The sequence below is a fragment of the Trypanosoma theileri genome, assembly GCF_002087225.1.
Source record: "Trypanosoma theileri isolate Edinburgh chromosome Unknown TM35_Tth_44_V1, whole genome shotgun sequence".
NCBI lineage: Eukaryota > Euglenozoa > Kinetoplastea > Trypanosomatida > Trypanosomatidae > Trypanosoma > Trypanosoma theileri.
Window position 1 is genome coordinate 90,221 of NW_021639886.1, and position 14,102 is coordinate 104,322.

General features: G+C 43.3%; 4 protein-coding genes across 4 annotated transcripts; all 4 read left to right on the forward strand.

Moving 5' to 3' along the window:
* On the forward strand, positions 1-1,563 carry TM35_000441310 (uncharacterized protein; the record flags this gene model as incomplete). Its single annotated transcript, XM_029030140.1, has 1 exon — positions 1-1,563. A coding segment is annotated over one exon (1,563 nt), but the record flags the coding sequence as incomplete, so codon positions are not given.
* Positions 1,564-1,986: 423 nt separating this feature from the next.
* Positions 1,987-4,680, forward strand: TM35_000441320 (uncharacterized protein; the record flags this gene model as incomplete). Its single annotated transcript, XM_029030141.1, has 1 exon — positions 1,987-4,680. One exon carries the CDS (start codon positions 1,987-1,989, stop codon positions 4,678-4,680), a length of 2,694 nt encoding a protein of 897 aa, XP_028878542.1.
* A 367-nt stretch (positions 4,681-5,047) lies between these two features.
* Positions 5,048-11,644, forward strand: TM35_000441330 (putative acetyl-CoA carboxylase; the record flags this gene model as incomplete). The annotated part of the gene is made up of 1 exon (XM_029030142.1): positions 5,048-11,644. One exon carries the CDS (start codon positions 5,048-5,050, stop codon positions 11,642-11,644), a length of 6,597 nt encoding a protein of 2,198 aa, XP_028878543.1.
* A 998-nt stretch (positions 11,645-12,642) lies between these two features.
* Positions 12,643-13,962, forward strand: TM35_000441340 (putative serine/threonine-protein kinase a, putative,protein kinase; the record flags this gene model as incomplete). The annotated part of the gene is made up of 1 exon (XM_029030143.1): positions 12,643-13,962. The coding sequence occupies one exon, from the start codon at positions 12,643-12,645 to the stop codon at positions 13,960-13,962; it is 1,320 nt and encodes a 439-aa protein (XP_028878544.1).
* Between the last annotated feature and the right edge of the window lie 140 nt (positions 13,963-14,102).

The window sequence follows — 14,102 nt, forward strand, 5'->3', positions numbered from 1 at the left end:
CATCGCATGGAGGTGCAAAAACAACAGCAAGAGGAAGAGGTGAAAGCACTCCAGATATCGCAACGGGGTGATGCTCTTGTTGATGCTGTGCGGCAGTATGAGCATGTGCTAGTGGCATTTGAAGAGGAAGTTATGTTCCGTCGTGGCTCGTTCTCTGCTGCTTCTTATATGCTTGGTGAAATTGATCGCTTTTCCAATGCGTTGCTGCGCCGTTCTGAGGCAAATCTGCAGGAGCTTACCAGACTGCAGATAATGGCAACCGAGAATAAAGAGAGTGAGCTGCGGACGGCCCATGAGTCTGCTGTAGCGAGACTTATGCAGATAGTGTATGCTAGTCAAGAGCAGTCGGAGGCAATGTGCCGCCGGCTTTTACAGCAGTTGGAGTGTGAGGCTCGTGCGGTGTGTGAGGCCCACATACGACGACAGGAACAAGGATGGCAGAAGTCTGAAATGCACAGACGTATAGAATCACTGATAGAGACTTTGCAAAGGGATAAGGCCCGACACGTGGAGGAGAAAAAACGTCTGGAAGAGGAATTATGTGTGCTGCGGTGTAGTGTGCAGGAGCAACAGCAGCAGCGGGAGTTGGCGGAGAAGGATGCACAGCAGCGTGTAGATGATGTACGGTGTGAACTGCGCCGTGTGGAGTGTGAATTGATCGAAGCAGAGCGACGCCACACGTTGGAGTGTGCCGCACTGCGTACCTCGCTTGAAGAAGAGTGTGCAGTTCACACTGGAACAACAACAACAAAAGCAACGATGACCGAAAGAGAGGAGTCTATAGGAGAACACCACAAATGCTACACAGCTGACTTTGAAGTGTTATTAAAGCAGATGGAACAGTTTGTGGGGGTTCTTTTCTCTCTTGCATGTGATACGGTCTATGCAAAGATTAGCGATTTACCAATGGGACTGTTATTGTTAGAAACTGGCGTAGAACTGAAACCAGGGGAAGCAGTTTCTGAGACATTCTCTATACCTCCTCCTTTTTCACGTGAACTGGAGAAGCAGCAGCAGCAGCAGCAGCAGCAAGAGAGAGATGAGATGCATGAGCGCATTAGGTCACTAATGGATATGCTGCAGCGTGAGAGAACTAAACATGAGGAAGAGAAAAATTATCTCGAGAAGGAATTACGTATGCTGCGACACTGTGTGCAGGATCAGCAGGAGGAACAAGAGAGTCACCACAACCTTCATCATCATCATCATCATCATCAGGAACAGCAACAGAATAAAAAGAAAAAGCAAAAGCATAATCAGCAGCAGCAGCAGAAGGATTCACATGACTTTCGGCGTGATGAATCGCATGCAGATATTCAAAGATCACAGGGAGTTGATTTTCGCACACCTCCACGCCGTTCGGTCTCAACTGGTGATGTGACACAGTCAATGGTGCGTTTCTCGAAGATGTTGAACGAGCAACGCTGCAAGAATGATACTCGGCTGCAAAATCTTGATACCCTCATGGCAGAAGTAGATGATCTTATTGAACGTGGTCGCATTGTGACGCGACTGGAGAGAAGTTCAAGTCTAAAACGGGAATCCTCTAATGCTATGCGTTAGTGTGCGGTAACTGTTATTGCTTACATATATTCTGTTATTTCTTTACAAGATTGAGAAGAAGAAGAAGTAAAATCGCGAGAGAAAAAAATGAGTATGGGCTGTGTTGTATAGTCAGAGAGTTATTATCATTTGTCGTCATCGCCATCTTGGGACGGGATGGGGGAAAAACACATGATGTCCTTTTTTTTTTGTTTTTTGTTTTCTTTCTTTTTATCTCTTTATGTGTATTTCCTATTTCATCTGATGTACGCTTTTTTTTTTTTTAATTGTTTTTCTACACTTTTCTTCTTCCTTTCTGTTCATACTGACCTATATATATATTTGTATCTTTTTTTTTTGTAAACGTACGGAAATTTTCCCCAAACGGCGTCGTAGGAAACCAAAAGCGCTGAAACAAGGGTAGGGCGCAAGTTAGAGAAAACAATGGACGACGGCGCTGATATTCTCACAAAGGCGAAGCTGTACGCCACCATGTCTGATGATGACTCGTGGACAGAGATGGGTGTCGGCATCGTCTCTGTAGTCTTGCGTCCCGCTGCAGATGTCAATAGTGATGAAAGCAATGATGGTGGTAGCAGCAGCAACAACAACAGTAACAATAATGCCGAACAAGTTGTTGGGCAACTGGAGATAATTGATATTGACAACCCGGCGGAGTTACTAATGAGTACACCTATAACTCTTTCAGATGCCTATGTTGTGCAGAATGAAACTATTCTGTGGTGGTCTGATCCACAATTAGGCCGTCTCATGGCATGTAGCTTTAACACAAAAGAAGGATGTGAGAAGATACGAAAAGAGATTGTGGCGTATCAGAATTCTCGTAAAACTGCTACTACAAATGAGATTAATGGCTCTGAAAGAGCCAATACTCCATCTATTTGCAGTCATTGGACAGTATGTCGTGAGAATCTTCCGGCAATTCTTTCTGCAGCAATGACTAATGCGCAACGTTTTGGTGTTTTCGTTCGAGGACGTGAATCGTACTTTAAAGAACTTGCAGAGTTATTTCAGCTGTGTCAACGTGAGGGTGACTTAAGAGGTATGGATCTTATAGGACAAATTACTCTGGCTCTTTTACGTTCACCATTTAGCACTGATGGAAAAATTATTGCACAATTTGTTGAAAATTCACTTGTTGATACATGTGTAGATATTGTTCAGTACGCTATTGGACGTCGGGATCAAAGTACGGGATTTGTAAGTTTTGAAGAGCGACGTGCTACTTTTCGTAATCCATTGCAACTTCCGGAAAGTATTGTGGCACGTATTCATGTGTTGTATTCATGTGGATATTTAAAAGACCTTTTGCCACTCAGCCTGGATGAAGCGGATGCGGTCCCATCTTCATTGCTTAGTACCTATCTTACATCTAGTAAGTTTCGACTAGTAGAAGATATATGCAGATCTCCACTTATACTTCCCCAAGCATTTCAACGTGCCTACAATGATGTTGCAAACGCCTTTGAAGTTGTGGCTTTTGTCCACGACATGTGTAAAACAATAAAAAACACGATGATGCCCTTGGATTGTAAAACTACTATGTTTGAAGCACTTGTAGGGACTGGACTGTTGCCATTTCTTCGTTTTGTTATTGCAAATGCGATTGAGTTATACCAAAATGTGGGGTCATTCTTACCTGCACAAGCACAAGCACAAACACAAGGAACTCCAGCATCCTTATTATTATCATCATCATCATCATCATCAGAACCACCACCTCCACCAACACTTCCTTCCTCTTTCAGAGTAATGCCAGGAATGGCGATGCAAATGGCCTGTGATATTGTCTGTAATTGTATCATGTTATATCCTGCTGGTCGTGGTGGTCTTGTTGCGGAGGCCCTAACAAGTCCTAATGGATGTCTCCTTGAGTTACTGCTTCAGTGTATTATCACAAGTAAACGCAGTGCTGAATTGCAGGCGGCCTTTGACGCAGTCGTTAGTTGCGGAATTGGTATCTTGCAATATCTACCTGGTATCATAGAGACAGGAGGTCCTACAAAACGGGATGTAGTACGTTTCTGGGTGGAGGGTGCGGCAGGACAGAGACCACCTTTACTTCTTCTCGTTGTTCCTCTCGCTGAGGCATTTCTTCGAGGCGAACCTATTCCTCATGGTTCACACGAAGAGATTCGTGTACTACATGTTCTTAAAGTTCTTACATCACTTGTGGGCGAAATAGATGAACAACTCAGCCATTCTTTTGCAAGTGTATTTCAGCAAGCAAACCTCATCTCATCTCTTGAGGTGGTACTACGAACAGATAATCGCTCAAGCGCTAATTTACAATCTTCAGTTGTGGCACTAGTAACTACTATTCTTGAAAGTGGAAAGCGACGACTAGTGGATCTTCTAGTTGATGGTTTACTACTTGAAACTGCATTACGTCGCTATATGAAGTATGGTCATCGCAATAACATTTTAAGTTCTTCATTGGCACATCTCTTTGATGGTGTTTGTCGGGCTATTCATTCTGAAAAGAGTGGCGGAGCACGGACATTTTCTCATATGGCTAGCAGCCCATTCTTGCATATTTTACACAGTGGTGAGGATGACAGTTTGGCGAGCAGGACAGCAGATGGACAAGAGAACGGTAACAGTAGCAGTAACAACACTTGTCAAACTATTGGCGGTCGACTTTGGTCAATGCATGGAGAGGAACTTCGAACACGGTGCCCATCATTTGCCAGAAAATTGGAGCACGCACTTCAGGAAACACCAGAAGAGGCACGATCTGCAGATGCCGAGTCGTCAAGTGTTGCGAGCACTCTGGAGCGCAATATTAAGAGTATTACAGATGTTGAGTTTGATGCCATGGTAATGGACTTTGGTGTTGAACTGCAACCGAGAGGATCTGTTATTACGACGTTCCCTAACGCACCCCTAGTTGCGCAGAATGTTACAGAGAAAACTAACAGAAAAGAAGATCACAGTGATGATGATTTTCATGATCATGAGGAAGAGGAAGAAGAGGAGGAAGAAGAACAAAAAGAAGAGGATGATGGTGAGGATGAAGATTATAAAGAGAAAGAGGATGAAAATAACGAGGATCGTGGAGAGCCGCTGCTGAAGCGCTCAAGGTCTGAGTCAACCTCCAGCGTTGGGCATGAGTAAAACAAACGAGAAAAAAAAAAAAAGAAAATGGAGTATTGGTGGATACTAAATCCGCTCTTGATACCCAATGCCTCTTCTTGTTCTTTTTGTTGGTATGTTGATGGGATTGATAATTATTAGCTTTATGGGGTTGTTGGCTTTTTATTTTTTATTTTTTATTATTATTTTGTTTTCTTACCTAAGTATATGTGTATATATAGCGTATTTTTTTTTTCTGTTTTTTTTTTTTTTGATTCTTTTTTTGGAACCTAAACGAGGTAAATTTACCGCACGGCTAAGTGACGGTTTAAAAAAAGAAATAGTAGTAGTTATATATAATTGTATATAAACATACACCTAATTTTTTTTTTTTTGTAAGTTGTGAGTGATGAGCACAGAGCGAAAGGTTTCTGCCCAACAGCAAAGCTTTCGAGATTTATCGGAGTTTCGCATGTTTTTAGGAGGTACAAAGACAATTGAACGACTTCTTATCGCAAATAATGGTCTGGCTGCTGTGAAAGGTATTGATTCCATCCGTTCCTGGCTCTATGAACATATTGGTGACCCAGGTGCCATAGAATTCGCTGTAATGGCAACACCAGAGGATCTACGCGCCAATGCAGAATTTATTTCTCTTGCAGACCGCAATGTTCCAGTTCCCGGTGGACCTAATTCAAATAACTACGCCAATGTTGATCTTATTATGCACACGGCACTGCAGAACGCATGTGATGCCATTTATCCTGGTTGGGGTCACGCCTCTGAAAATCCTGCATTACCACGTGAATGTGCAAAAACCAATAATAAAGTAACTTTTCTTGGTCCTTCTGAAGATGCAATGTTCGCTTTGGGTGATAAAATAGCTTCTACTATTGTAGCCCAATCTAATGGGGTACCAACTGTGCCTTGGAGTGGTGATGAAATTCGACTTCCACCTTGTGTATATGAGGTGGACCCACAAGTTTATGAAAGAGCATATGTAACAACTCCAGAAGAATGTGCGGAGGTGTGTGCACGGATTGGATTCCCTGTAATGATTAAAGCATCAGAGGGAGGTGGAGGTAAAGGTATTCGACGCTGTCTGCGTATGGAAGATGTTCGTGACTTATTTTTCGCTGTTGCAGAAGAAGTAAAAGGATGTCATATATTTGTTATGCGATTATTAGAAAATGTACGTCATCTTGAAGTGCAGTTACTGGCTGATGACTATGGTGATTGTATTGCGGTGCATACACGTGATTGCTCCGTACAACGACGGCATCAGAAGATAATTGAAGAGGGTCCTGTCTTTGGTGTTGATCCTGCGATTATTGCCGATATGGAGGCCTCTGCCATTCGCCTTGCCCGTGCTGTTGGTTATCGCGGTCTTGGCACCGTGGAGTATATGTACGACAAGACGACCCACAGTTACTACTTCCTTGAGCTGAACCCCCGCATTCAGGTGGAGCATCCCGTCTCGGAGATGATCTCCGGCGTGAACCTGCCGGCCGCGCTGCTCTGCGTGGGAATGGGCGTCCCGCTCTACCGCGTGCCGGAGGTGCGGAGTTTCTTCGGCGAGCGGCCGTACGAGACGACGCCGATTGACTTTGCGCAGCGGCGGGGACTGCCGGCGAAGGGACACACCATCGCCGTGCGGGTGACGGCGGAGGACACAAATGAGGGATTCCGCCCCACATCCGGCCGTGTGGAGGAAATAACGTTCAAGAATAGCAAGGAGTGCTGGGGGTACTTCTCAGTTGGACCAGGGGGCGAGATTCACCAGTTCGCGGATTCACAGTTTGGACATATATTCTCCTCCGGTGAGACACGCGAGGATGCACGACGGGGGATGGTAATGGCATTGCGAAATCTTGTCATTCGGGGTGAAATACACACATCAGTCTCTTATGTCGTGGAATTACTGGAGCGGGAAGAATTTCGTAACTGTGATATTAGTACCGCTTGGCTTGATCGCCTTATCGCGGAACGTGCATTGCAAGGACCTGTACAACAAGATGTTCATCTTGCCCTCATCGCTGCTTCTACTTTTCGTATGCTAAGAAATCATGAAGAAAATATCGCTAAATATACTGCCTTTCTCAGTGCAGGACACGTTCCTTCCTCTGAATATCTTAATAACTGTCAAACGGAATCATATATAAATCGTTCGAGAAAATATATTGTCACGATGGGACTCAAAAGTCCTACAGAAGTTGCACTATCTCTTAATGGTAGTATTGTAACAGTTCCATTTAGAAAACTTAAATCTGGTGCACTTCAGCTTACAATTGCTGGAAAAACAGTTATTGCTTATGCAGAGAAGGAACCTACAAGTCTACGTATTTCTATTGGAGGTAAAGAAACCACATTTACAGGTGATATTGATCCAACTAAAGTATCCTCCTCCGTTCCTGGTAGATTTGTACGCTACGTTGTTGGTGATGGTGGTCACGTTTCAGAAGGTACAACAATTGCGGAAGTGGAAGTCATGAAAATGATTTTACCACTACGCGCAACAACAGCTGGTGTACTACATCATCGTGTGGTACCTGGTAGTACCATCGCGGTAGGAACACTCATTGGTGATATCACCCCAGATGACCCGAGTAAAGTAGCACGTCCACAAGAAGCACAAGAACAATGGCCGCAAAGTGTCCTTACAGATAAAGAAAAGAAAAAGGAACGTCCTGATGGTCTCACACGCGCACGACGTGGTGTTGAGGCTCTATGGAATATGTTACATGGATACCATTTCCCTGCCAGTCTTTTAGATAAACGACTTCAATCAGCCTTTGACAACCTTTCTTCACTTTGCCTTTCCAATGTTTCCCTCGCCGCATTGAATTTACCTTATCTCTCTTCCATAGTGGAAACAAGTGGAGATACACCAAATGAGAAACTCAAGGCTGTTGTAAATTTCCTTGTTTCCGAGTATCTTACAGTTGAAAAACCGTTTGTGCGTTGTTCTCGACAAGAAGCTATTCAAATTCTGCGTGAGAAAATGGATGATCCTAAGGCAGTTTATGCAGTTGACTTTGCACACCATCAGCCATGTCATCACGGGGTTATTAAAGCACTTCTAGCCTCACTAGAGAGTAATATGATTTTAATAAAGTCTCTACAAGACACACTAACGTCCATTTTAAATGTAAATTCTAGTACAAATGGTGACCTTGCACTTCAAGCTCGTTATTTACTCAGACAATGCAGTCTTCCTTCATTTTCAGAACGTAAAGCCGCTTTCGCAAAGGAGTTGGAGTCAGGATCTATTAAAGATCTTATACAAGGTAGCTACGGTACTGATCTTATGTGTTCCATTATCTTTGATCGTCATGTCCCACACCTTGTTCAACTATGTCTTGAGTTATACATTCAACGAGATCATTTTGGTGAAAGTCAAGTTCGGATTCTTGATATTTTTCCACAGGATGGTTGTTGGTATGGTTTCTATGAATATGAACCATTAGAAGATCATGACCCACTTCGGGTAGAGAACATTTCTTTCGATACAGCTTTCATAGATGACGCGAGGGAACGTACAGGGATTGGTTTTTGTATGATGTTCCCTGACGAACAAGTTATGCGTTCTACCTGGACCACCGCGTTGAACAGTGTTATGCATCAATCCCCACGTGAGCCCTTTGTCTGCACAGTTTTCTTTTCCGTCAGTTTTCAATCAACAGAATCTGAGGCAGCACGATTATGTCAACAGTTACTTGAAGAACATACAGAGTCATTAGCGCAACATAAAAGTCTTCTCCGTATTACTTTTATTGTTCACGGTGTTTCTGGTGGTCCTCATACTTTTACTTATCGACAATCTGCTGCATGGCGAGAAGATACATTAATTCGAAATATTGCACCACTTTCTGCACGTCGTTTGGAGCTACAAAGACTTGTGAACTACGATGTATCCATGTATCCAACACCGTTTAAGGATGTACACGTATTTCGTGCAACTCCTAAGAAAAAGAATGCCTCATTTCTTGAGAGTCGGACTTTTGCACGTGTATTCGTAAGTCCACGTGATTTGGGTGTTGATCCATGGACAGAAGCGAATGAAATTGATGCTGGTCATATGCTTTCAAAATGTCTTGGTGCACTTGAATTCGCTCGTAATGACAATACACTTAATTATACTATGTATAATCATGTCTTTATCAAGATGGCAGAGTTGACTTTTGATGTATGTGGAATGAAAAGACTACTTGAACATGTGGGTAAGTCGTATGCACAGCGACTAAGTTATTTGGGGGTCGCAGAAGTGGAACTTTCTTTCCACGTAAAAGTTAGCAGTGGTTATATTCCTTTTCGTGTTATTATTTCATCACCATCAGGTTATGGTGTGGTAATGCGTACCTGTTATGAGTGGTTTGAGAATGGCAAGATATTTTTACGTCGCGCAGAAAACTCTGAAGATGTTTCCCTCACAGTAGCGCACATGTCCTGTGATAATATCAGTGAGGCGGTTGCAGAATCTAGCCAAAGTGATATTTCTTGTACTACTGCTAATAATAATACTAATAACGGTGGTACAATGAATTTTACCAATAATATTATGCGCACGGTATCAAAGTTAGTGGCATTACGAAGTCTACTCCCATCTCGTGCCTCACTACAGGAATCCACAATGGAAACAAGTGATGAGGTTTATGATAGCGTTCAACTGGGTCCATATCCACTATTAAGTGAAAAACAGGTGAAACGTCTGCAGGCAAAAACTCTTCACACTGTATATGTGCACGATTGGCCTATTTTACTTGATACAGTGTTACGAAAAGAGTGGGAACGTCATGCACGAGCGCGCCACATTCCACGTGATCGTATTCCATCAAAAGTAGTAATGGCAACAGAACTCTTCCTTGACGCAGCAGATGGTAAAAGTCTCCGAGAGGAAAAACAACCAGGTCACGTTCCTTGTGGAATGGTGGTTTGGATTGTAACCCTCCTACCTCCGAGTTATTACAATGGTAAGGAAGAAAAAGTAGGGAGTCGCCGTATTGTGATGGTTTCTAATGACATAACATTCCAGTCTGGTTCTTTTGCAGTACCAGAGGATGCTGTATTTCAGGCAGCCTCTGAGTTAGCACGTCGACTGCGCATTCCTTTTGTATACATGAGTGCTAACAGTGGAGCCAGACTTGGTTTATGTGCAGAGGTAAAAAAACGTTTCCGCGTCGCCTTTAGTGCGACAGATGAGGTGGAGTATTTATATCTCTTATCTGATGATTATGAAGAATTGATGCGTATGGGTGTAGAACTGGAGGTAGAAAGAACCGAATATCATCATGATCCTCAAGAAAAACAACAAAATGGAAACAACAAAGGAGGTGAAACTCGATATATCATTCGAGGTATTGTTGGAGCACCTAGTGAATACTTGGGTGTAGAGAATCTTTGTGGTTCTGGACTTATTGCAGGACACATGTCAAAGAACTACAGTGAGGTACCTACTATCAGTATTGTGTCTGGTCGAAGTGTTGGTATTGGCGCCTACCTTAACCGTATTGGTCGTCGTGTAATTCAGACAAATGATTCACCATTAATTCTTACAGGTGTGGGGGCCCTTAACCGAATCCTTGGTAAGGAAGTGTATAGTGACAATAGTCAACTAGGTGGACGACAAGTAATGGTACCTAACGGTGTAACCCACTGGAACACCAAGAATAACTATGACTCTGCTGAAAAATTATTGCGTTGGCTGGACTACATACCACCTGTTGTTGACCCACTTCGCTGCAATCCACGTTTGTTAACATTACCCCACCATGACCCTATTGACCGTGATGTGACATTTATGCCTGCTGAGAATGAAGCATACGACCCGCGTCATCTTGTATGTGGTGTTGGTGATAAATTGGGTCTCTTTGATCGTGGCTCATGGATGGAATCACTAGAGGGATGGGCAAAGTCCGTCGTGACAGGACGTGCCACACTTGGCGGCATTCCATGCGGTGTTATTCTTGTTGAGACTCGTCTCACACGTAAATTAAATCCTGCAGATCCTGCAGATCCAACATCAGTTTCTTCCTTCATTGCACAAGCAGGACAGGTGTGGTTCCCCGACTCTGCACGCAAGACGGCGGATTCCCTTGATGACTTCCACCGTGAAAGGCTTCCATGCTTTATTCTCGCAAACTGGCGTGGTTTCTCCGGTGGAATGCGGGATATGTTTGATGAAGTACTTAAATTTGGTGCTTCCATTGTTGATAACTTACGTGTTTACAACAGTCCAGTATTCATTTATATTCCACCACATGGAGAACTACGCGGTGGGGCTTGGGTGGTTGTGGATCCTGTTATCAACCATAATGGATCAGTGGAGATGTATTGTGATCCTACAGCTCGTGGAGGTGTATTGGAACCATCCGGTGTGGTGGAAATTAAATTCCGTGAAAAGGATATAAGAGAACTCATTCGTCGTAATAATCCAGAGTTTTCCACCCTAGATTCGAAAAAACTCCGTGATGAGGAAAATCGTCTTTTACCTTACTACCGAGATGTTGCCAATCGATTTGCCGATTTACATGACAACTATATTCGTATGCAGGCAAAAGGAGTGGTGCGAGATGTTATCCCATGGAAGGATAGCCGTCGTATTTTCTATACGAAACTTCAGAGGAAATTAAAGGAGTTATCCTTAGCCTCTTCTTTGGTGGAGGCGAAGAAGGTGGAATCCTTAATGGAAGGAGTTCAGAAAATTGAGGAATCCTTTGCACAAGATTATCCAGATATTCGATGGGGATCAAATGATACACTGCATTTACAGTGGCTCAAAGAAAAGGAAGAGGAAAAGGCCTTTTTTGCAAACGGAACATCCGTATTACCTGTAGTTGATAAGATCGAAAGTTTCATGGCTGAGTGTAAAGCTGCTGGTAAACTGGACAACTGTTTCCAGAGACTTTTCGAAGATGAAGAGTTACGAAATGCCGCAATGCGTGCGATGCAAAAATCGAAGAATGAATCTTTAGAAAAAGATGAGTTTTCTTTGGATCAGGAAAGGTAGTTCGTTTGGGGGGACCTCTGGGAGGTAAGGGAATTCAAGAAAAGGACAATAATTGTGTGCAATGATACTGTTCATATCAATACAGTTTCTTTCATTTTTTTTTTGTTTTTTTTCATACTCATGGTGGTTAAAAAAAAATATATATGTTTTTTTTGTTTGTTTTCTTTTTTATTCCTTCCAGAAGATGCGGTTTTTGGTTTGAAGTTTATTCCGTATCTAATCGTCAAGGTACATTCGTGGCGATTTTTATTTGTTTGGTTAGGCAATAAAAAGTGCACTATTTTGATACATGCAAGCGTTGTTATTTCTCCTTATTACACACACGTACACAGATCTTGTGTTTCTGTGTAATAAGGAGTTTTCAACAAGTTTCTTGTTTTCGATTCTAAAACCATGAGGTAATATATATATATATATATTATTGTGGAGGAACCAAATCGCTAATGAGCTATACAAAACGTAATTGCTGATCTGAGAGCGTATACGTGTTTTATTACACTGTTCATTTTTTCCTTTTATTTTTATTTTTTCTTATCCCCATGTTCCCCTTATTTATACTTTATGCTTCTACTACGATGCTGTGTGGATACTTGTATCCATATTTATTATTATTGTTATTATTATTATTGTTGTTAGTATTTTGGTACTGTTTTTTCTGTTTCTCTTTTTTTCTTTTTTTTTTCTTCTTGGTGGTGGGGGGTTATTGTTCTTAACTATTATCTTCCTCCGTTAGATTCTCTTAATCATTTGGGGCATATTTTCTTGCGCCAAACCACAAAAGATAAAAAAAAAAAAACGAAAGTAGTAACAACGAAAGTAGTGTGCACTTACCTGATTGAGTGGGTCAGTCCGTAAGCGAGTAAAGAGAGAGTGAGAGAAGGTCTCTCTTTCCCCACACAGTGTAACTCTCTGTCTGTGCGTGTGTACAAATATATTTTTGTACACCTATCCGTATATATTCTTTTTTATTTATTATTCGAGTGATAACAGTTTGACTTATGACCGATCCAAAGAAGCCAGCTAACAACAACGGCCTGCCGCAGCCTCCTACTGCCGAAGACGCTGGAAAGACCGATCCCCTCGATGGTATTCTTGGTACACGACCTGATTGCAAGTATGTAAAGAAGAAACTTCTTGGACAGGGGAGTTTTGGCAGTGCTTGGCGCGTGGAAGAGACGGAGACTGGGACAATTTACGCAGCTAAAGTTATGGATACAAATAATATGAGCACAAAGGACCGTGGATTTGTAACGAATGAGGTGAAATGTCTCTCACGCTGCAATAATGCTAATATTATTCGACACCGTGTATCATATGAGCGAGGTGGTATGCTTCTTATTATCATGGAGTATGCTGATGGTGGAGATCTGTATAAGCAGATTAAGGCTCGACAACAGTCGATGCGGTACTTTAAAGAGCATGAAGTTTTATTTATATTTTTACAGCTATGTCTTGCTCTGGATCATATTCACATGAATAAGATGATGCACCGTGACTTAAAGACGGCTAATGTTTTATTAACCACGACAGGTCTTGTAAAGTTGGGTGATTTTGGTTTCTCACGTCAGTATGAGGACTCTTTGTCGAACCCCGTTGGTTCTACCTTTTGCGGGACACCTTATTATCTAAGTCCGGAGTTGTGGCGACGTGCGCCGTACAGTAAGAAGAGTGAGATGTGGGCCCTTGGTGTGGTGTTGTATGAAGTGATGGCCCTCAAACGTCCCTTTGGTGGCCGCAACATGGATGAACTCATTGACAACATTCTGCACGCCCGCCGCCCGCCGCTGCCATCCATGTACAGCGAGGAACTTCGCAATGTGTGCGATCAACTTCTCTCGCTGGATCCCAAGTACCGCCCATCGCTGCGGCAACTCTTCCAGCAGCCGTTCATCCGCAAGGGGCTGGAGACGCTGAAGCGGAGTGTGGAGAACCACAACCGCATCCCGCCCGATGTGCAGGCGGAGATTGCCCGCAACGTCGATGAGGTCCTCAGCTCGGAGCTGCAGGACTACGACACGGGCCGCGTGGTCCCCCGCACCGGCACCGTCCGCCGCCACACCGCCGACCGCGGCTGGCAGGAGTGTGAGTTGACGCTCAACGAGGAGGGCGTCACGATGTGGGACAAGGAGACCGGCGCCGTCGAGACCGTGCCGCTCGCCGCCCTCACATCCGTCTGCCCAATCGACGCGGTGATTGCAAACGAGAAGTACGTCTTCGCGATGAAGAACCAGACAGGGAAGGCATTCTGGTTCAAGGAGGATAATGAGACATCGTACGAGGAGTGGCTCACAGCTCTTCAGAACGCCATGCCATTCTAAAGAAGAAGAAGAGGAGAAGGAACAGGAGGAAGAATAAGAAGAAAAGACGAAAAGGACGATAGAATTCAAGAGCACATTATGTATGCAGTACTTTTTCCCTTCCCCATTCTTTTCCCCAATCCCCCACTCTTTTTCCCTTC